Here is a 22938-nt window from a genome sequence, read left to right as displayed (position 1 = left end):
GATGTCCTGATGCTAATGTCTGCGCTCTCTATGCTCCCACCCTCTCTAGGCATTTAGATTTCTTCGAGATGGTCCGGAATGAGGATGACCTGGAGCTAGCCAGGAGGTTTGACATGGTGAGGCGCCTGCCAGGGTGAGGTGACTGTGGCGGTCCAGGTGGCCCCACAGCCGCTTCTACAGCTCCTGTGCTTGGTGGGTCTAGCGTTGGTTGGGTTCCCTGGTGGGTCCCCCCCCATGGCCAGGTCCTGTTTCTGGATGCCCGGCAGTATGTTGGCTCTGGTGAGCCTCACCTGGCGGGTTTCACCTGGTAGAGTGTTTACCCCCTAGCGGGTCACAACCCCCAGAGGAAAGAGAGACATTCTTGCTTTCAGCTGAGTAGTCTCAGATGCTGCTCCTGGACGACTCTCCCCTGCCTTCTAGCGACCCTGAGTCGCCACCTCCCATCACTCACCAGATCATGCTTAGCAAACAAAATCATATTTTCATTTTAGCCCTAGTAACCCTGAAACACACAAAGCTGCTGCTTAAATTTTGTACTATAAAACCCCCATCCAAATAGAAACCTGCTTTGGGTGGTGATTCAGTCACGAACCACCATCCTGTATATTCTCTGTTGTCACAACCGGAGGGCAGGCCTGGGGCTGAGCCCAGGCTGTGGACCCGTGTGCCACGTGCTTCTTCACTCACCTGTGTCCCTGCTTCCTTCCCTGGGTTTGAATCAGTAGTTCTCAACCAGGGGCGATATGTCTTGAGACATTTTTAAGTTGTCACGACTAGTGCAAGGAGGATGCCACTGGCATCTGATAGACAGAGGCCAGGATGCTGCCAATCACCCTACAGTGAACAAGGCAGCCCCTACAACAAAAATGACCTGGTCCAAGATGCCAATAGGCTGAGGTTGAGAAACCCTGGTTATATAATTAGCTTATCTCCCTCTCTCCCCTGGGCCTGAGGCAGGGGAAGGTGGGTCCTCCTGGGGGATGGTGCAGTGGATGGAGGCAGGGTCTTCTCTCCCCTATTCTCTTCCTCACTGTCTCCCCCAACCAATCACTGCTGCCCCCAAACCCCCAGGTCCACATCGACACCAAGAGTGCTTCCCAGATGTTTGAGCTGATCCACCGGAAGCTGAAGCACACGGAGGCCTACCCCTGCCTGCTGTCGGTCTTGCACCACTGCCTGCAGATGCCCTGTGAGTAGCCAGCACCTGCCACTTCCTCAGCCAGCCCCGGGAGGTCAGGCCAGGACTCAGGCCCCTGCTCTTCTCTCCCTCCTAAGGGCAGGACTTCCACTATCACCTTGGGCAGTTGCTGGACTTGGCCCCGAGCAGTGCCAATATCCCAGTCCAACAAACAGTACTTGATCACCATGAAATCAGACAGTTCTGACAGGGGATGGGCAGACTTCTTGGGGAGTTCCAAAAAGGTCTGTGTTTGGGGGATGGCACAGATGTGCAATAAGCAGGCTAATTTTTTGAAAATCAATTCCTCCAGCCAATCCTTGCTGGAACCCATCCTAATACCCTTGCCCCTGCCTCTCTTTTCAAATGTCAGCATCTACGGGAGCAGACGCTAAGCTCTTAAGATCCAAGTGTGCACGGTGACTGCATAAATTACATATAATTATTGATAAGCCACTCCAGCATGCAACTTGAAATTGTACCATTTGGTATGTAAGCTCGTCACAAAATGGAATATTTGAAAAATTGTGGTCAACCTAGACAGACTCTCTTTGGTGGTAGTGAAAGTGGTGGTGGTGGTGGTGAAGGTGACAAGGACAGTTTACTGTGTGCCAGCTCTGGGCCAGGTGTGGTGTGAGGCCTTTGGCACAGTGTCTCTGAACCTCAGAATGATGTACAGAGTGAGCATTACGATCTTGTTTTCAGTGGATGAACTTGAGGCTGAGCCAGTCTTTGCATAGGAAGGAACTGCTGTTTTTTTGGGGTCAGGGCTCTAGATGACACGTGTTCTGCTTCTGTGAGCCAGTGTCCTGGCTCCACCCTGGTTTCCTGGGTGAAAGGTAAATGGAGCATGACACCACGTGGCAATGCCTGTGTCAGTGGGGTGGTGGGAAAAAAAAAAAAAACAACAGACGCAGTGGCTGGGATTGGAAACCGCTCAGTTCTTCTCCAGAAGTCAGTGCAGAGGTCTTCGTGGAAGACACGGGAAGGTCCTGGGAAACCCGACTTCTGCCCCAAGTCCCTGTGCTTGGTGTCCCGTGGGCACGTGTCTGGGTCTCTCTACCTACTTCAGAAGGGGCTTTACAGACATGACCTTCCATCTTGTAGGCATTAGTGATTTGACTTCAAGGTCAGGATCACTCTGGTTGACCTTCCTTGGTGGTGAGCAGAGATGAAGTATGGGGGATCAAGAACCAATGAAGAGTGTCTATGCCAGCCAGACTGTGATTAGAGGGGATGAGAGTGGGACCCCGTGAGATCGAACACAACACACAATGCCTTTGCCTTCATAGTTCAAGGTCACCTTCACCAAAACAAACCTTCCCTGGGCTCCATCACCACTTCTCCGACACAGTCTGATTCCCTCTCTGTGCACACCTGCAGTTAGTTTCCATTCATCTTTCCCTGTAGAACAATAGCATAGATACTGCCCTAAAACCTCTTCTTTTTAAAAAAATTTCCCTGCAGACTTCCTTATTCAGCATGTAATATTTTGGAGCAGATTTGCCTTCTGAAAGGCTTTTTTTAAGGTAATTGAAAAAGCAATTTGCATTCCCAAGGCCTACCGTGCTTGGGTGCCCGCAGGGAAGAAAAGCAGACAGGAAGCATTTCAGAGAAATATGTCCAGAGGTTTGACACAGTCAGAGGGTCAGTCACAGATAATCAAGAAATGGCTGGATTGGAGATTCTCCGTCATCGGCAATTGCATTGCCTCCCGCCCCTTGGGAGCTTGCCAAGGGGGCGGGGGGCATCTCACCAGCCTGTGCCCAGGCAGTGACTCTAGGGTGAGGCTCCAGGGGCTCCAGAGCTCAGTGTCGATGCAATACCTGTGTCCCTCAGACAAGCGGAATGGCGGCTACCTGCAGCAGTGGCAGCTCCTGGACCGCATCCTACAGCAGATTGTCCTCCAGGATGAGCGGGGCGTGGACCCTGACCTGGCTCCCTTGGAGAACTTCAATGTCAAGAACATCGTCAACATGTGAGCAGTGGCGAGCCCTCCCTTGTCTTCCTCCTCCTTCTCATCTCTCTCCTACCTGGGGGTCTCACTCCCCCTCTCACCCCAGACATCTCCACACCGGCCTTGAGCAGCATTGTCCAAAGGAACTCTGAGATCACAGAAGTGGTCCATAGCCACCCTGTCCACACGTGGCTGCCGAGCACTGATATGTGGCTGAGGAACTGAATTTTACATTGCATTTCCTTTTAATCAAATAACCATATGACATATGGCTAGTGACACCATATTGGACAGCACAGCTGGGGGTTACCTCTCACTGGTCCATTGAGTGGAGTGGATAGAGGAGGAGTTTAAACTCATCAACACAGAGGAGGAGTCGGCAGGCCATGCCTGTGGGCGAACTCCCCAACTTGTGTTTGTGTGGTCCATGAGCTAAGAAGAGATTTTACACTTTAAAAGGGTTGTTAAAAACACAAGAATCGGCAGCAGAGACTGTACACAGTATGTAAACCTCTGTCCCTTTAGAGGTTTTCCAACCGCTGATGCAGGGCAAGACCATTTAGCCATGAGGTTATGGGACAAGGATGGCGCAGCCCGAGGTCTTCTGACCTTATAGGCTTTGTCTGACCCTGGGTACAGAGGAACACAGAGAGCAAGTTCCAAGTCACATCAGTCATATTCAGACCTTATGTTCTGAATATTGATTTTAAACTTAAACACTGAATTTTAATTTGAAACGTTTATGTATCTTTCAGCATAAATTTTTAATTTTAAACACTGAATTTTAATTTTAAAATTTTAATGTTAAGCTTTTACTTATTTTTCAGCGTAAGTCTGAGCCAGTTGCCCTTAAGGAGATTAAATAGGCTCTCACTGATTTTTTGTATTGCATTTCAACACCAAGCAGAAAATGAATCTTAAACAATTCGGCTACTGCCAACAAACTAGAGAGCTGTTGGGCCCCAGCTCAGCAGCGCTGTCCTGCTTAATGCTTCCTCACTCTCTGGACCTACCCAGCCCCAAGTCAGACCCCAGTCCACCATGCCTCCTGCCCAGTGTCAAGGAACCTGGGTCAAAACTCTCTGAGAGGCTCAAAGAAGCCATTTCACAGATGGTAGTGAAGGAGGTGGCAATATCGGGGATGATGGCGGTGGTTCTCCCCAAAGAAATCTCTGCACAAGTTACTTCCCCTCCACACTGTCCCCTGTTTATAGCCTTAGCCTGGTTGAGGAGGCCAAGAGTCATGGATCTCGCTCTCCCACATTCTCAGGTTTACCAAAGACATGATTACTGGGGTCTCACCTTGGGGTTTCACCTCCCTTGTACCTCAATGTCTAAACGAGAGCTTACTTTTATCCCAGTTGCAAGAGTTTGATGCGAATGAGGACTTCTTATAATTTAGACACCTCCCTGCCTCACCCTCATTCTGTGTTGCTGGAATGGGTGGCCTCTCTCACTCTCAAACATTGGTCTTGAGAAGCCTGCACCAGGGTAGTGCCAATATTTTGATCTCTGTCAATGCAAAAACCTGTTTTTACAAAGGGATACAAATCATTACAGCTAAGGGAAGCCTGAGATTTGGGCCTTGTTCTACCATTAAAACTGTCTCCAGTCTCATCTCAGGAGCTTCAACTGTTTCACAAAGGGGTTAGATTACAGGGCACCTGAGGGTCCTTGTAGCTTTCACAGTCCATGCAGAAACACACAGAACTGGGAAGGGATGGGGCCCTGGAGGAACATCCGGAGAGTCAAAATCCTGCCCTCCTCGATGTGGTCAGATGGACTGGGGTCCAGGCACCAATGGGAGGTTGAGTGCCAACGTTCAACAGGACCCTCCCTCTGCTCCCCACCAGGCTCATCAATGAGAATGAAGTGAAGCAGTGGCGAGACCAGGCAGAGAAGTTCCGGAAAGGTGAGGAGCTCTGCCTACACCTGCTCCATGCTCCACACACCCCTCCCGCTGGCCAGCCCAGGACCCACCTCCTCTGGAGGGGAACACACGCAGACTCACATTCTCTCTCTCCATTTCCTCTCCCGCCCCACATCATCCAGAACACACGGAACTGGTGAGCAAGCTGGAGAGGAAGGAGCGAGAGTGTGAGACAAAGACTCTGGAGAAGGAAGAGATGATGCGGACGCTGAACAAGATGAAGGACAAGCTGGCCCGAGAGTCCCAGGAGCTGCGCCAGGCTCGGGGACAAGTGGCTGAGCTGGTAGCCCAACTCAGTGAGATCTCAGTACGTGGGCCCTCTCCTCTCCTTCCACATAGATGAGCCTAGAGACCTTCAGGATATGGAGGGAAGAGCAGGTGTGGGGAGGGGCCGAGGATCCCGGGATGAGGGAGAAGAGAGGGGGGCCTCATCCCTGCATAGAGGGGGCTCCTGAAGCTGTAAGGGTGACACCTTTGTGTTACTTAGTAAAAGTAATGCTCCTTCTTCTGGGTGGTGCTGTCCCAGGAAGCACACCTTGGAAGTAGAGTGCAGGTGGGCTTTTGGCTTCCCTGCCCTCAGCAGGTAGTGGCCTACACAACTCTCTGTGTCAACCCTGCTGTTGCATTGTGGCGACTGTGACTTTGCTCAGTGTCTGTGTGTGAGTGTGTGACGTTTGTGTCTCTCTATCTGTGGTTGTGTGTGTGGTGGATGTTTGAGATACAGAGAGAAAATGGGAGCTCAGTGTAGGTGGGAGGTAAGAGCAGGATTGGTAGATCTAGTGTAGATGGAGAATAAGAATAAGGAAAGGAATAATAGTGGGACACCTGAAAGGAATCATTGCTGAAGGCTTTGTTCTTCTGATTTTTCTGTCTCCTCACAGACAGGACCTGTATCTTCCCCACTTCCCCCTGGAGGCCCACTTACCTTGACTTCCTCGTTGACAACCAATGACCTGCCTCCACCTGCACCCCCTTTACCGTTCACCTGCTGTCCCCCACCGCCACCACCCCTTCCACCTGGTGGGCCTCCCATTCCCCCTGGCGCCCCACCTTGCTTCGGCATTGGCCTGCCTGTCCCTCCAGACCCTTTCCCCAGCAGTGATGTCTCACTCAGGAAGAAGTGTGTCCCCCAACCTTCCCACCCGCTGAAGTCCTTCAACTGGGTCAAGCTGAATGAGGTGAGTCACCAGGGGAGGCCCGTGCATCCCTCCTCCTACAGCTGGGGGGCAGTGAGCCCCACTGTTTGGAGATCTATCCCCTGGGTTCTTTCCTTGGTGGGTGTAAGGGGTGACATAGAGGATGCAAAAGATGGGGTTGCTGATGCCAGGCAGCGCACTGTCCACCGGGAAGAACATTCTACCCTGGGAGGACATGGCTCTGCATGTGGTAATGCTTACATTGCCCAAGCCACCTACAGAAGGAATTTATCTGTGCTGAGGATTAATGGAGTAATATAGATACAAGAGCATGGGCCAAGCAGGGGTGCTTTCTAGACAAGACAAGGGCTGGACTGGAGCCATAAGGACAAGGTGAATCTGAGGAAAAGGGTAGAAGATCTAGGCAAAGATCTTGGACCAAGGACTGAGATGGTAAAGATCAAGGACTGAAATGAGGCCATGGCAGGGGCTATGACACCCTTGCAATGAAGAGTTTGGTGCCAAGATATAGCCATTTTGGCATCTTCCCAGGAGAATGGTGCTACTTTCTAGATGGCTCAGCAGTGAGAGGTCCTCACAAATATTACCCACTAATCACCCACTCCAGGCCCACGTGTGGAGTTGACTTCTCTGTCAGACGTTCAAGATCATAGAGCATAGATGTCCTGGGTCACATTAGACCCCTAGAAAATGATGGCCAGTTGCAGCCTGGGTCAAGCCCTGCACCTGGTTCTGTACTGTGTCTTATTAAGAGGATCAGTGACTTTGTCCCTGAGATAAACACATGTAAGGCAATTGGATTCAGTTGGCCTGACTCACACTCACCCTTCAACAACAGCTATGATTGGAGCTGAGAGTAATGGGTGCCCTCTGACCTTTGGATCTAGAAAGTGTTTGAAGAAACACTTCTAGATCCTGAGGATGGACTGAGGGAGAGGTTCTACCCTCTAACAAGATCAGGTTTGGCTCTACCTGTGTGGCCTGTGAAACCACTCATGTTGCCCACACTCCATTTACTTGTCTGTAAGGTGATCTCTATGATTCCTTCCATCTCTGGTTCTGTGATCCAGGTGATCTCTACGACTCCTTCCACCTCTGGTTCTGTGACCCAGGTAGAAACACGATGCATGAATACAGCCCATTCGTAGTCTACTAGGCCTCTGATAACACCTTCAACCTGAGTTATTAAAACTTTAGAGCCACCTCTTAGCAGCATGTTGAAGAAGCACTGTTGAAGTCAGTGGCAGCTGCATTGCACAGTTGTGCCCTGTGCATGCTTCTCCATGGTTACGAGGCAAGGCAGGAAGGCAAGGGCATGGGAGCCGGCAGCCAGCTCTGCAGCCAGCTCTGCAGAACCAGAGGCCAGAGGCTGTGTGGGCATGTTCATTGTCCATAATCAGAAATGATGTTTTTAAATTGTCATAAAAAAAGATATAATCTGCATCTCCTATACTTACAACTTTTAATTTATGGTTTTAAAATGTCACGAAAAGTTGATTAGGTACCTTAGCAATTAAGGACTACAGACAAGGCAAAACATTTTTGCAACATTTTTATCATATAGAGCTTTGTGTCTAGGTTTTCTCCGGGGTCCGGTACTAATAAAGCCTACCGAACTCCTCAGGGGCCCAGCGCAGGCCAGTTTCATTCCTAGGCTGGAAAGCACCGTTGTGGTGGAATAGGCATCGGGGAGCAGTCCTGGGAGCTGTAGACGGTTCTTAGCCGGGGTGGGTGGCGGGGAGTCAAATAATGTTTTGTGAACCCATTATCCCAGCCGCAAGCTTTGACTTGTATGACGAGGGGTCATTTCATCGTTTGGGCTTCAGGTTCTTGATCTGTAAGATGAGGGTAATTATGACATCCATAGCAAAGGTTGTTGTAATACATATAAAGTACGTGCCAAGTGACTAACACAGAGGAAGTTGTAATATTAATAATAATAATAGATTGGTTATTGGTGGTGGCACTGCCCTGTGTGCTTTGAGTATGTTGCCTCACTTAATCTACACTTTAGCTCAGTAAGGAAGCACCATTGAAATTCGGTTTCCCCTCCCCCCCCCCCACCCCTGTGACATGAGAGGAGAACAGTGCCCCTCCATTTGCCAGTGGTCCCACAGAGTGACTGGACAGAGACAGAGCAAGCCAGCCTGGTCTCACTGACCCCACACGCTCCTTGAGGGAAACAGTGACATGCACGTTGAGAAAGATCTCCCTGGCTTACACAAGCTGTCCCTGAGGGGCAGAAACTCCAGGAATCTAGGCCACAGGTGATGGGGCCTCGGCCAGAGTGGCAGCAAAACTAAATCTGGGGATGATGATGCATGGCAGGCACATCAGGGTAACCTGGTGAGATGTAGGGTGTGGAGAACACTGGAATAGACGTACCCCTGTCTGGCTGCAGACTCGGCGCACCCCACCGGGCGTTCCTGTGGCGAATACGGGGGAGGGCGAGTGTTTGGGAAGACACGCGGCGAGGCTGGCCCTCAGTCTGTTGTTTCTTCCTAGCGCTCAGCATCCCACCCTCTCAATCCGCCCTTTTTCTCATCCCGGCCTCACCGGGAATGAGGAGCAATGGGAGGCTTCACCTCTCTGAGCCTTCCCAGTGTGCCCACCTGCCCCCCAGGCCTGGGTTTAGGTGGGGACCGAATTAGAAGTTTCTCTCCCCTGCCTGCCCCAATTCCGTTCCTACCATCTCCTCTCTGCTACTACCTTCCCCATTCCAGGAGCCTGGCCCCCCTCCCCAGACCCCTTCCTCTTCCCCGACCCCACGCGTGCTCCTGTGCATGTACACACACACACACACACACACACACGCACACACGCACACGCACGCACACAGTGGCTGCTTCTGCCATGAAAAGAATGTGTCTGTGTTGGGTTTGGCCAGTTGCCTGTATCCCTTGCCGCTCCGAGCTTCCCAGCCCGGCATTCCACAAGAGGGTCCCTGGCCTTAGGAAGGCCACAGGAATGTCCCCACCCCCTGCTCTGGCCTAGCCTCCCCTTTTCCAGAGTTTAAGAAAATAAACGTGAGTGAAAGGTATGTTTCTCTCTCCAAGCCTTGCTGAGGGGGAGGTGGGGGGAGGAGGCGGGGGCATTAGGAAGGCTCCCCAGCTGCCCTGCAGCCAGAGGACGGTGGGAGGCGCTACCTGAAAAGTCAGCAAAGATGTAGGTGAGGTGGGTTCTGGGAGGAGGGGGTGGAGCACCTGCAGGGAGGACCTCTGCTGCACCCTCTAAGCCAGGGGTGGGCAACCTTTTTGTGAGTGCGTGCCAAAACCAGCAAAATCTCTGACTCAAAATTCTTCTGCATGCCAACCCTAATTTTTTGAGAACATGTTACGCATACTTGATATCTCTTAAGGTGTACGTATGTGAAGAACCTTGAAGAAATAATAAAATTCATTCGAGCGACAAAAACACAGTATATGATGATGAAAAATACATTTATTTTTTAATGTATACATGTACACTGATAGTCCGACAGAAAACTTTATGACTCCCTTTGATATGATCAGTGGGACTTTCGTTGCTGCATCACTGATGACAGAGATTTTACATCAGGTTTATATTTCGTGACCTTCAGAGATATGCACGAGCTACCACTTTCATCTGTCAGGCTACTCCTATGACGAGACTTAACAAAATTCATCACTGAGAACAAAAATTCACAAGCGTATGTGGATGAAACCAAAACACTGGTCGGATCTAGGAAGGCAGGGAGAGTTAAGGCAGAGGCATAGAAATTGCTCTTCCCCTCTCTCATCAATCCATGTCTATGGTCTTTAAGATAACTTGTTATGTAAAATTATTTATCTAAGATGCACCTACACTGAATTTATCTGAAAAATAAAAAAGTCGATATTAAGAAAAAAATTGTAAATGGAAGATTGTAAGAGAGGGTTTTGCGTGCCATGTTTGGCATGCGTGCCAGGGGTTGCCCACCCCTGCTGTAAGCCATCCTCAGGTGTCACAGGACCACTGGAGTGGCCTGGCTTGGCTGGCAGCTCCTCCCTGGAGACTGACAGCTTCTTCCGAGGCCCCTGGGGTGGGGTTCACTGCAAGGGTCCTAACAGAAGTGGACGGGGCCTATGGTGAAGGGCCGTGGAATGTAAACTCCTGGGCCCTTCCCAGTCATAAGCTACGGGCCATCTTCCCTGGGTCTGACCAACAGGAAATTGTGGCAGAGTCTCACTGGCCCGGGCAGTCACTGGAGGGGACAGGATGTCCCAGCCTTTGACATTGGTCCGCTTTCTGGGAATCTGGGAAAGTGGGAGGAAGACCCCTGGGAGAGAAAATGACCATCTCAGATGCAGGAAATACCGTTGGCACTAAGGATGCCAGGATCCCCCATGTGTGTGGGCACTCTTCCTGCCGCTGACCCCCCCAGCCCGCCTTCAGGGGAAGGGCCCGAGAGCGCTGGCTTGGCTTGGCTTTTCTGGAAGGAATTTCATACTCGCCCATCCCTCACTCGGCTCACCCACTGATTTGTGTCACGTGCTTACATGTGGCCCCACCTGGACAGGCGGGGAAGGAGGTTGTCTCTGGCCTCTACTCTGTGGCCGAGTATTGAGAAAGGGTGGAGGTTAGAGGGGAGGATGACCCCTTTCTGAGGGCCTGGCTGCCTGGCTGTCAGGATGTGTGCTCCTGGGGGCAGGTGGGGGTAGGGAGGCACCAGCCATCTCCACAGAGAAGGAAGTGAGTCAACCATGGGTGTCCTCCCCGCCCCGAATCTTAGGAGCGTGTCCCTGGCACCGTATGGAATGAGATTGATGACATGCAGATATTTCGGATTCTGGACCTACAGGACTTTGAGAAAATGTTCTCAGCCTATCAGAGGCACCAGGTAAGACCCTGCCCCCCTGAGCCTCTTGGATCTTGTCTTTTAGCCTTGACTTCACATTTGCGCCTTACTAAACCCACAGTGTCTGACACATAGCCCCTCCCTCCCACCCTCCTGAATGTATTGAATGATTTGATCCTTTGCCAGGCCCCATGCGCTTGCTGGGAACGTAGATATGAAGTGGAGGCATGCAGTGCAGGAGGGGAGACATCCCATAGTATTACCGTTTGTAGTCACACATCAAGTGATGAATGAGCATGTGTTGGTTTCCCTCTCTCATCCTGGAGCACTGGAGGTGGATCCGAGGGCCTGGCCACTGCTGATCCTGCTCTTTCTTTGACCGCAGGATTTAGGGACTGTACCTAAAAGGCATTTTAACTTTTCAAACCATTTTCTCTACATACTCTCATCTCTCAACACCCCCAAGAGTAGGGTAGCAGAGGATGCTAATGTTTCAAGGTCATGTTAGGGGTTGAGGCTGGACCAGGCCCCGGGCAGGCAGGCAGAGGCCCTGGGCTTTGATCTGCAGGCGCTGGGTACAGATGGCTGACCAGTAAGCAGCATTAGGGGGGGTAGGGTTGGGGGCAGAATACAGGGTATTCCTGAGCCAGGGATCTTAGCTGTGCAGAGTGCCTGTGCGCTTGCCAAAAATGGGGGTTCTTGGACCTCATCCTCACGTGAATGTGAGTCAGGAAATGAGTTGGGGCCCAGGAATCTGCATTGCAGCGGCACATCTGGGGGCTGCCCCCAAGTCCAGGTGGGCATTACCAGCCCAGGCCTGGGAGGGTTTGCTTTCTCTCTGGCCTGCCTCCAGGGGCTGTTTCCGCTCAGGGCTGTGCTCTTTTCTTCTGTGTTCTCTCTGCTGAGCCCAGGGTTCCAGCCCTGAGGACTCCCCAGGTGCCAGTGATGGGAGCTGTGTCCTCCTGGGCCCTGGGCAGCGGCTGCATGTAGTGACCAGGCTCCCCACTTCTTCCTGCCAAGTCCAGGCCCGAGGCTGACCCTTTCTGAGGGCGGTGGGGGCTGAGGGCAGGTGTCCCTGCTCCCAGGAGACTAGCCAAAGGGGTGGGGGCAGGGCTCTGGCCTGTTTGGGGGTTCTAGAAAAACCAGATGGTTGTTTATGTCATTTAAATGTGGGTGCTCAAGGCATCTGCTTGCAGGAGGCATTTTCAGCCCTTGCTCGTGCCAGGCTGCATGGGCACAGGCAGTGACTGGAGGCATCCTGAGTGCCTGGTGCTCCTGCATGTCAGTGCTCCAAGGGGGTCTGGGGATGCAGGGAGTGCCTGCAAGGGGTGTTCCGGGCGTGGCCAATCACATGCCTCCATCTACTTTGAGCATCATCTCCGGGATCCTGAGGCAGGGCTGGGACGGGGCCAGTAGGGAAAGAGGGGCTGTGGGGTTGAGCACAGGCTGGGTTTGGGCCTCCCCATTTGGTGAGTGGAGAAGAGTTAGACAGAAAGCCCCCTGGTCTGTCTTCCTCTCCCCCTGCTACCCCCTTCCCCCCGCTGCTCTGAGCCCACTCAGTCCAGCACCCTGTCTGGGCACAAAATTCACCCAGGCCAAGTGGTTGGGGTTAAATTCACAGCAGCAGAGCCGGTCGCCTCCTCTCGCTGTCTGGGGACCTGGGTGGTTGTGGGCGGAGGGAGGGCCTATGCGCTGTGGGTCTCCCTCTCTGCCCCACATGGGTCCTGACTTGGTGATTTCAGCTCATCAGGGTCAGGAAGGGAGAACCAGGGGTGAGCTCCACCTCAGCTCCCCTGAGAGATTCAAAGACTGATGAGGGGCAAGGGACGGGGAGCAGAATTCAGGGACGCCGGCTTCCCTCGCCTCAAGGAACACAACTTCCACAGGGCCCGGCTCAAGTTCCCTGTGTTCCTCCTCCGTTTAGAAAGTTTAACTCATGGGGTGGAGATTCCAGGCGGAGGAGAGGGACGCCTGGGACCGGCAGCTGGGGTTGGTGGGCCTCTCGGTGGGGAGTGGCGGGGGTCCTCTGCGCCCAGGACCTGTGGGGGGTGCTGCCTGTCCTCCGCTGAGTTTGGCTTGGGGTGCATGTCTGCTAGAAGCTGCTCCTGTGCGTGCTCCTCCCCGTCCCCCTCTCCAGCCAGGCGTCTGGTTGGGATGGAGCAGCAGAGTAGAGATGAGGGGCCCCCACGTCTCCCCTCCCGTCCCTGTGTCCCTGGGCCTCTTGGGTTGTGCATGTTTAATCCTCTGTTGGCTGTGGCTGCTGCCTGCCTAGGAGCTGATAACTAATACTTCTCAACAGGTGAGTCACTGAGGGGCCTGGACGCTCCGACCTTTAACTACTCCCCCAGGCTGCTGCCTGGCCTGGGCCCCAAAGAGCAGGCCTGTCCTTTCTACCTTCTACAGTGGGGCCTTGACTTACGAGTTTAATTCACAGAGACCAAGCTCGCTCGTTAAGGAGCTCGTTAAAGAGCTCGTTAACTCAAATTACTCTATCAACTCAATGCAAAAAATCGGCCTAGACAGCTGGTATCTCAAAAAATTCGTTAGTCGGGACACTCGTAAGTCAAGGCCCCACTGTATCATTCCCCGTTGATACAGGGTGGCCTGGGGAGGTCCCCAAAGAGAAAGAGAAACATAGGAGAGGGCTTAGCACCAGCAGACCCGGCCTGTGGTGGAGAGAATGGGTACGGGAGTGAGGAGGAAGCTCCTGGTCTGTTGCCCCCTCCCCCCGCCCCAGGAGGGGGGCACCAGGCCGTCCTGTAGGACTGAGCAGACTGGGCACAGCTCACAGAGGTGGCCATGCGAGTGGTGGCTCCTGCAGGTGCACAGCATGGAGCATGTACTTGGAGGCAGCTCCCAGGATAGAAGCTCATTAGGGGCTCAGAGAAGGCAGGGGGTGGGGGTGGGGGGGTGGTCTTTGATTTTTTGGGAATACGCCTGCTAGAACCTCCAAGGAGAGAATTCTACAGGGAATTCTGCCTCAGTTTCCCTACCTCTGAACATGTGGATGCCCTCTCCCCAGAGGACATTGGACCGGGCCTGAAGTCTCCAGGAGTCTAGGGACTGTGACCTTGTGGGGACCTAGAACCAGCTTCTTACGTTTTGGGGAGTTTGGGTGGGGCGGTGGGAGTGGGGGTGGAGTCTCTGGGGTTGTGTAGATCCTATGACATTCCCGCAGCCATGGATCAGTGTCTCCCTCCATCGGAACAGCTCCTCTCTAGTTTGCCCAGAGAGGGCCATCTCTAAAAAGGGCTCTTCATTGCCCCCAACTCATTCTAGCCCAGGTTGAAGTCCCAGGTGCCTCCTACTGGGTCAGGAATGACCCACCTCCTCTCTCCCCGGCCTTTTCCTCTCCCTTTCTCTCACACCAGGCGCCTGGCCTGGTTGGTAGCGGGGAAGCTCCTTCAGGGGGCGGGGCGGAGAGTAGAGGTTTGGGGGAGACACACACCTCACCTTTCTGACTGGCTTGTTGGGTGCAGAAAGAGTTGGGCTCCACGGAGGACATCTACCTGGCCTCCCGCAAGGTCAAAGAGCTGTCGGTCATTGACGGCCGGAGGGCGCAGAACTGCATCATCCTGCTCTCCAAGTAAGTGCTTGCCTGGCCTGGGGGGCCTGCCCCAGGATACCTTCCTGGTGGGAGGGGCTGGGCCCCCAGGAAGCAGAGGACTGAGATGGGGCGTGTGGAGGGAGATGGTGGACTTGAATGCCTGGGGGAGGTAGGTGGCCGAGGACTGGGGTGACAGCAGTCTCTGGCCTCCCCTGTCTGCTGCCTGCTGGGAAAGGGGACGAGGCCCCGATCTAGAACCCTCCCCGGGAACCCATGTCAGCAGCAGCGTGGGGCTCTGCACACAGGAAACTGCCCCATCTCGAGGCTCCTGACCAGCCTGGTCAGCGTCTGCTGGTGGAGTGGCTCTGAGCCCATGGAGGCCCCCAGGCTCAGGCCACGGAGCAGCATGATCTCAGCCCCCAAGCATTTCCCGTGGCTGCAGAACAAACAGGGCAGTATGTGCACTAACAGCACAGCTTCTGTGCGGGGCCTCCCGCCTGGGCCAGGGTCAGAGGGCACCGCCTCCCAGACTATTCTTAGTGCTGCCCCAGCCGTCCCTGGGACACCCACCCCTCCTTCCCTCCCACAAGGCCCAGGCCTCTGTTCCTCCCCCTTGCTGGTGGAGGAGAGGTCTGTACCCCAGGCTCCCATTGGCTGAGCACCTGGAGGGGCTGGGAAGGGGTGTGTATGTGTGTATGTGTGTGTGTGTGTGTGTGTGTGCGCGCGCGCGCGCGCGCGCGCGCGCGCGCGCGTGTCTGGGGTGGGCTCCTCCCCCTCCCCAGACAGCAAGCGGATAAGCCGGATTGAACAGCTGTGCGGGAGCTGAGGCTGTCCCAGACTGAGGCTGTTCTGTCTGCCGAGAATGAGGGAAGCAGGAAGCTGCCCCTCAGAGGCCTGCCCTCCTCCCGTGCTCCCAGGGAGATGCTGCGGGCATCTTAGGCAGGAGGAGGAGGAGGAGGAGGAAGATCAGGCACCCAAGATGCCCCTTTACTCCCAGACGCCCCTGTCCCCTGTCAGCCCTCAGGGAGACTCAGGCATCAGACCGCAGATGCATTGGCAGATACGAAAAGACCTCGTTGTTGAGTTTAGGGAGTGAACCAAGTTAGTGTAGTCTGAGGAGGCTTTGCCAGAGCTGGGGAAGACTCTCCAAGGTGCTCCGTGCTCTACGTTCCGTGAGGGAGGAGGGAGAAGTGAGCGGGGTCTGTCCCGAGCGGACACCCACCCGCCAGGCTGCTCAGGGCTGGGCTCTGCCTAGGTTGAAGCTCTCTAACGAGGAGATCCGCCAGGCCGTCCTGAAGATGGACGAGCAGGAGGACCTCGCCAAGGACATGCTGGAGCAGGTGAGCCCCTCAAGGGGAGGCAGCGAACCCCTTCCCGACAGCCCCCCGAGAGACCCAGTGGTCCCGGAGAAATCAGGCTAGAGGCTGGAGGAGTGGCAGAGAGGTTTCTGGAAACTTCCCTTAGCCAACCCACACCACCATTAATTGACTCCATTAAAATCCTGAACTCTGTTCATCCAAGGTACTGTTGTATTACATTATTTTATATTAGAGCAGAAAGACAAGCCAAACCTTGGAACAGTGATGGCGAACCTTTTGAGCTTGGCATGTCAGCATTTTGAAAAACCCTAACTTAACTCTGGTGCCGTGTCACATATAGAAATTTTTTTATATTTGCAACCATAGTAAAACAAGGACTTATATTTTTGATATTTATTTTATATGTTTAAATGCCATTTAACAAAGAAAAATCAACCAAAAAAATGAGTTCGCGTGTCACCTCTGACACGCGTGTCATAGGTTTGCCATCACTGCCTTAGAAGATGTTTGCCTTTGGTATATCAAGCAAAGACCTCATGTTCAGAATAAAGAACTCTACAAATCAGTGAGAATATGGCAAACAACGGCACTTAAAAATGAGCAAAAACTTGAACAAGTACTTCATGAAGGAGAATTTTTAGTGGCTCCTATTGGTTATCAGAGAAACAGGGTCGATGTGGGTGTGTGCAGTGGCCCCACGTACCCACCAGAATAGCTAAGGTTAGAAAGACAGACCATCCAAGTGTGGGCTGGGGGGGGAAGCGATGGGAGTTCTCGTTCCAGGCAGTCATCTGGAAAAGCACTTGGCAGGGCACACAGAGGCCACACACACCTGCCCAACTGCCCAGCAGCCCCTCTCCTAGGGATACACTCAGACCCCACCCCCCTCCCGTGAGCGGCCCAGTGTCTATCCGTAGGAAAGCATAGACCAGCCGTGGGCAAACTACGGCCCGTGGGCCGGATCCGGCCCGTTTGAAATGAATAAAACTAAAAAAAAAAAAAAAAGACCGTACCCTTTTATGTAATGATGTTTACTTTGAATTTATATTAGTTCACACAAACACTCCATCCATGCTTTTGTTCCGGCCCTCCGGTCCAGTTTAAGAACCCATTGTGGCCCTCGAGTCAAAAAGTTGGCCCACCCCTGCACTAGACTGTGGTATATTGCCCCAGTAGAATACTGCTCAGCAATGAACAAGAAACAGACCATCCACACTTACGGCGTGGACGAATCTCAGACACTGTACTGAGTGAAGGAAGGCAGACACTAAAGGGAACACACACCTTGAGTCCATTTATAAGAAGTTTAAGAATAGGCACATCCACCCTAAGGTGACAGACTTCAGCCGAGAGGCTATGTTGTGTGTTGCGGCGGGGCGGGGGGCGGGGGGCTGGGAGCTGGCTGCTTAAAGTGACACAAGGGAATTTTCTGGTGGGATGGAAATCTTCTGCATCTTGTCTGCGTGGTGGCGGATAGTTTTGTAAAACTCATTGACCTGCACATTTAAAAGGGGCGCGTTCTACTCTATATAAACAACCTCAATAAAGGTTTCAAAAGAAGAAAGTCGCTGAGCTGTATACTTAAGAATAATGTACTTAGCTCTATGTAAGTTATTTCTTAATTTAAAAAAAGTTAAAACGAAGGAAGGAAGGAAGGAAGGAAGGAAGGAAAGGGAGGAAGGGAGGAAAGGGAGGAAAGGGAGGAAAGGGAGGAAGGGAGGAAGGAAGGAAGAAAGGAAGAAAGGAAGGAAGGAAGGAAGGAAGGAAGGAAGGAAGGAAGGAAGGAAGGAAGGAGTCTAGAACCGGGTGCCCTGCGGTTCCTTTCGGGCAGATGAAATGCAGACCATCCGCAGAGGATGCCTGTGTTGTAGTTAAGGGGACGCCTCCCCAGGTTGAGCCTGTCAGTGTGGGCTTCCGTGGGCTGCGCTGCCATACCAGCTTCCTGTCTGACCTCCACCTGCTCTTTGCAGCTCCTCAAGTTCATCCCGGAGAAGAGTGACATTGACCTCCTCGAGGAGCACAAGCATGAGATCGAGCGGATGGCCCGCGCTGACCGCTTCCTCTATGAAATGAGCAGGTCAGCCGCGGGTGTGGCGGGAAGGGGGGGAAGGCTGGCTGAGGAGGGGCCTGGCTGGCTTCTGGGGCTGGGGCTGGGGCCGGAGGGGGGCCGCCTATGATGTAGCCTCCCCGTCCACAGGATCGACCACTACCAGCAGCGCCTGCAGGCCCTCTTCTTCAAGAAGAAGTTCCAGGAGCGGCTGGCGGAGGCCAAGCCCAAAGTGGAAGGTAGGGCTGAGGGGATGGAGGAAGCCGAAGAGGAGAGGCATCTGGGGAGGCTGGGGAGGAAGTTCAGGAATGGGCAGAGGAAAATCCCCCCAAAATCCAAAACCAAACTCTAACGCTGATTTTGTAGATACATGCACTTGTGTATGTTAGCTCATGTGCCACACATGGACACAGTTCCTGTGCCTCAGCAGGCAGACTCGCTAGGGAGGAGGATCTGTGACATCTGCCCCAGCGTGGGACAGAGATGCTGAAGAAATGATGACACAGTAGTCCTGCCTTATCTGGGTTTCCATGGTTTCAGCTACCTGCGGTCAACTATGGCCCAAAAATATTAAATGGAAGGTTGCAGAAACAGACAATTCTTAAGTTTTAAATTGTGCGCCGTTCTGAGTAGCATTAGGAACGCTCATGCCATTCCGCTCCGTTCCGCCTGGGGCGTGAACCATCCCTTTGTCCAGAATATCCAATGCTGTACACACTCCCCCTCATTAGTCACTTAGTGTCCGTCTCCATGATCAGAGAGAGAGGCTGTGTTCACATAACTTATTGCTGTAATTGTCCTCATGTACTACTGGTTATTGTTCACCTCTTACTGTGCCTGATCTATAAATTAACCTTTATCGTAAGTATGTACGTACAGGAAGAATCACAGTATGATGGGGTTCGGTACTGTCCTTGGTTTTGGAACAGAACCCCCGCAGATAAGGGGGACCCTGTAATAGCAAGGCAGCACCGAGAACAGTTCCTGGCATGCTTTGGCCGCATCAACCTTGACCCTGCGGGAGAGGTGCTCAGCTCATGGGAGACTGCGGGGCACATTGTTTTAAGTGTGAGCTACTCGGGAAGGAGGAAATGGGCAAGGCGATCCCAGGTGACATCTGGTTTTCTGGGTGCGAGAACCTGGTCCTACACCGACAGGCCTTTTCCAAAGGAGCACTTGGTTATTAAATGAGAACCATGTGCCAAGCGCTGTGTGAAACACTCCACGCGGATGGGCTCATCCTCACCACAACCCTGCGGGGGCAGAGCTCTCACCTCTGAGATGATCGGGACATGTTGCCTTAGGCCACGTGACTGGTGCGTGGTGGAGTGAGGATTGGAACACGATGTTGTTCTTCAAAATCCATCCCCTCGCTCTCCTCCTGGTGTAATCCCCAGAGGGTGGCAGAGACGGAGGTGGAGGGGCAGGAGGGGGAGAGGCAGGTGGTCAGGATGGTGGGTAGCCATGGGGACGGGAGGGCGATGCAGGCCAGGCTGTGAGGCTCATTGGTGGTGAGGACAGGGTCAGTGACGCGGAACTAGGGAGCCTGTGTCCAGGATGCTGAGGGGGACGGGCTGGGGGCAGAGCATGGGCCCCCTCTGCTGGACACCGAGGCTGCTGGCACGTCCTGGGATGCCCCGTGCAGAGAATGATCCTTTCTGGAGTTCTCCAAGCTGCTTCAGGGAGGTTTCCGGGGGCAGCTGCGGCCTGACAGAGCTAGAGGCAGACATCTTCTGTGATCTGGATCCTGACACACATGCACACGTACTCACACCCACACACAAGCACTCGCACCCAACAAGGGCACTGCAGGCTGGCTGTGATCTGTGTTATAAAGGACCGAGAGCAAGGTCAGTGTGACCCTGCAGGTCTAAGGCCTTCCCTTCACACATCTTTCTTTGTCCTGCCGACTGCCCTCGGGGCCTGAGGCACAGGTCAGGGGTTCAGCCGAAGACATATGTGCTCAGCTGCTTGTGTCTCTTGGGTCGGTGGAGAAATATAAGCAATAGCACTTGGGACTGTGGGGCCCGAGTAGCTTAGCCATCCGGTGGCTTTACTCTCAGATGATTTCCTGTTCCCAGCGCCACTCCTCAGCTCCCCCTAAGTTAGTCACTGCGACCGAGAGAAGAGTCTGCCTTTCATATCACCAGGCAGAGCGAGGCATGTTTAGATGGCAAAACCTGCCGGAAGGTCGTCACCGCCCGGCTATAGCTGCTGTTCTAGAAGGGCCCACAGGTCTCCTCCCTCCCAGGGGCGGGCAGAGGCGGCTGAAGTATATCTTACAGAATCAGGTCAGTGGGCTTGACGGGCTGGGGACAGAGGAGGGTGCAGGACTGGGGTTCATACTTCTCCCTTCAGTTCTCCGAGGAAATACTCCTGGGTGAGCTGGTTGGTGAGCTATTGACACCTCTCCACACACCCCCCATCCCCCAGAAGGTCCTCTGGGCCCATTCCCCAAACTTGACAAATGTGCCAGTTCTTTTATGAATATATTCATAAACATTTCTTGAATATATTCTTATGAATATGTTCATTTTTGGGATATACCAAATTTACTGATTCTTATTATGAATACATTTACTGAATATAGTCAAGATGAATATGGTCTCCAATGTAAACATCCTCCTATGAATGTATTCATGAGCCCATTATCCTTATGAACGTATCTGAACTGTCTGCACTGCACATGGGCCTCTCCCCACTTGCACTGATTTCCTTTGAACTCCTGTCATCTGTTTTGCCAACATTTCAGCATTTTCAGGAGGATTCCTTCGCAAATTTTTCAAATAGCTTATCAACCAAAGAGAAACGATCCCAACCAATAAAAACTGCTGGAAACTTTTATAAGCAGTTTTATTTTAAAGTGAACTTTTTATTGAAATGTGCGTGTGGAGAAGGACACGGAATCATGAGTCCCACTTGGGAAATGACGGTGAAGTGAGCTCACCGGTGTGATTGACATCAGGTCGAGTGGAATGTTTGTAGCCCCTTCTTCATGCCCCGCCGCCTCAAACATTACCCCCTCCAACCAAACTCTCCCCTTCTCTCTAAAGGTTTTGTCCAGCTTGAGCGTTATAGAAGTGGGACAGAGTATGAATAATTTTATGCTTGTTTCTTTTGCTCAGCATTATGGTTGTGAGTTACCCTTGTTGTTAAGTGTAGCAGTGGGTTATTCATCCTCAGGGCTGCATTTATTTCCATTTATCAATATACCATAATTTATTTCACCAGTCTATTTGTAATTTAAGGGGAGGAGGACTGGAAACCATTCAAATGCGCTTCAAGTGTAAGGGTCATAGAATATGTACATGTTCAACTTCAGAAGCTACTGACAATCCTCCCATAGTACTCTCTTCTTCTTCCTCCTCCTCCTCTTCTCTCCTCCTCCTCTTCTCTCCTCCTCCTCCTCCTCCTCTTCCTCTTTCTTCTCCTCCTCCTCCTCCAATTACCTTTAACTGTCTTGAAGATTTTCTGCACACTTTTAACAGACGGTTCTCATTTTGTCTTCATAGCAGCATCTTACAGCATGTTCAGTTTGGCATAAGCCAAAGATTAGAGGCTACTTTGGTCTCCTAAGCACCACATTTAATAATCAAAAGGCAATTCCACAGCTAGTGGCCAGCATTTCAGTGTAGGACTTGTCTCCCGATTCTGCACATTTGCCTTAAATACAGAGGAGCTGAGGAAGGGCCATGCCCTCCACGTTAGACTTCACTACTGAAGTTCTGGTCACTGCTGGCTTAACTTGTATTTCCAGCCAAGCCAGTACTTAAGATAAGAGGATAAAATAGCTAAAATACCTAAAGGTGGGGACGATTTTAAAAATGATATTTGCCCTAGCCGGTTTGGATCAGTGGATAGAGCATCGGTTTGCGGACTGAAGGGTCTCAGGTTCGATTCCAGTCAAGGGCACATGCCTGGGTTGTGGGCTCGATCCCCAGTGGGGGGGTGTGCAGAAGGCAGCCGATCAGTGATCCTCTCTCATCATTGGTGTTTCTATCTCTCTCTCCCTCTCCCTTCCTCTCTGAAATCAATAAAAATATATAAAATAAATAAATAAAAATGATTTCAACAGATGTCAAATCATCTATTTACTCAAAGACACCATCATCCACAGAGCACACCACTATCTTATAGGACAAGAGTAATTTGGGAATATCACAGTTGGTGAAATGTTATAATTTAATTTGATAGGATATTTTTCTTTCCAAAAATATCAATAAAATTCAGCATTTCAAAAAGAGGTACGGACAGTCCTATAATATGTAAAATGCTGAAATTTACACTTTAATCACTAAGCTTAGAAAAGTGAAAGTATTACATGCTTATATATATATATATATCCAGAGAAAGAATATATTAGTAATCTTTTAATAGCCACAAGAAAAGATATTCTCAAATATATTCTTAGGAAGAGTTGGCGCATTCTAAGAATGCGTTATTTGGCAAATTGGCGTGCGGCGAGTTGGTCCCGGCCCTGGCGGTGGGCAGGTGTGGAGTAGCTGGTCTGTAGAGGCGTGGGCACGGTTCCTGCCCTTCTGAGAGTGGAAGACACTTGCAGCCCCTTTTCTGGACTTTGTGGTGGCACCATCCTGGGGTGCGAGGGGACCAGCTGCCCTGGCCCCATCTGTAGGGATCTGAACTGTCCCCCTCCCCCGCCCCCCAGCCATCCTGCTGGCCTCCCGGGAGCTGGTCCGCAGCAGGCGTCTGAAGCAAATGCTGGAGATCGTCCTGGCCATCGGGAACTTCATGAACAAGGGGCAGCGTGGGGGCGCCTACGGGTTCCGGGTGGCCAGCCTCAACAAGATCGCCGACACCAAGTCCAGCATCGACAGGTGTGGTCTGCCTGCTTCCTGAGCCTCCATCACCGCCCCCCCCCCCCCCCCCCCCCCCCCCGCCTCCAGGCCTCTCCCCTCATCCCTTGGGCCCTCCCTGCATTTCCAACCCAACCCGTGGCCTCTCTCCTCTACACCTCAGCCTGGTTTCCTGCTGACCCTCGTTCCCTT

The 22938-nt window shown here is 52.4% G+C and overlaps 1 protein-coding gene across 2 annotated transcripts in view; it reads left to right on the top strand.

The window, feature by feature from the left end:
* The window catches only part of DAAM2 (dishevelled associated activator of morphogenesis 2), a 104091-nt gene that overhangs the window by 74527 nt on the left and 6626 nt on the right, over positions 1-22938 (top strand). For both annotated transcript variants that reach the window (XM_070418640.1, XM_070418641.1), the window contains exons 9-20: positions 50-116; positions 1072-1189; positions 3017-3155; positions 4988-5046; positions 5187-5371; positions 5946-6242; positions 10954-11061; positions 14499-14605; positions 15822-15906; positions 17856-17962; positions 18083-18171; positions 22599-22767. In XM_070418640.1, coding sequence (XP_070274741.1) covers positions 50-116; positions 1072-1189; positions 3017-3155; positions 4988-5046; positions 5187-5371; positions 5946-6242; positions 10954-11061; positions 14499-14605; positions 15822-15906; positions 17856-17962; positions 18083-18171; positions 22599-22767 — 1530 coding nt within the window. The remainder of the gene's footprint in view (positions 1-49; positions 117-1071; positions 1190-3016; positions 3156-4987; positions 5047-5186; positions 5372-5945; positions 6243-10953; positions 11062-14498; positions 14606-15821; positions 15907-17855; positions 17963-18082; positions 18172-22598; positions 22768-22938) is intronic.

Source organism: Myotis yumanensis, unplaced genomic scaffold (assembly GCF_028538775.1).
Source record: "Myotis yumanensis isolate MYYU_CA2020_CCGP unplaced genomic scaffold, mMyoYum1.0.hap1 SCAF_6, whole genome shotgun sequence".
NCBI classification, from domain to species: domain Eukaryota; kingdom Metazoa; phylum Chordata; class Mammalia; order Chiroptera; family Vespertilionidae; genus Myotis; species Myotis yumanensis.
The sequence above is the reverse complement of the archived record's forward strand: the minus strand, read 5'-3'. Positions and strand labels throughout refer to the sequence as shown.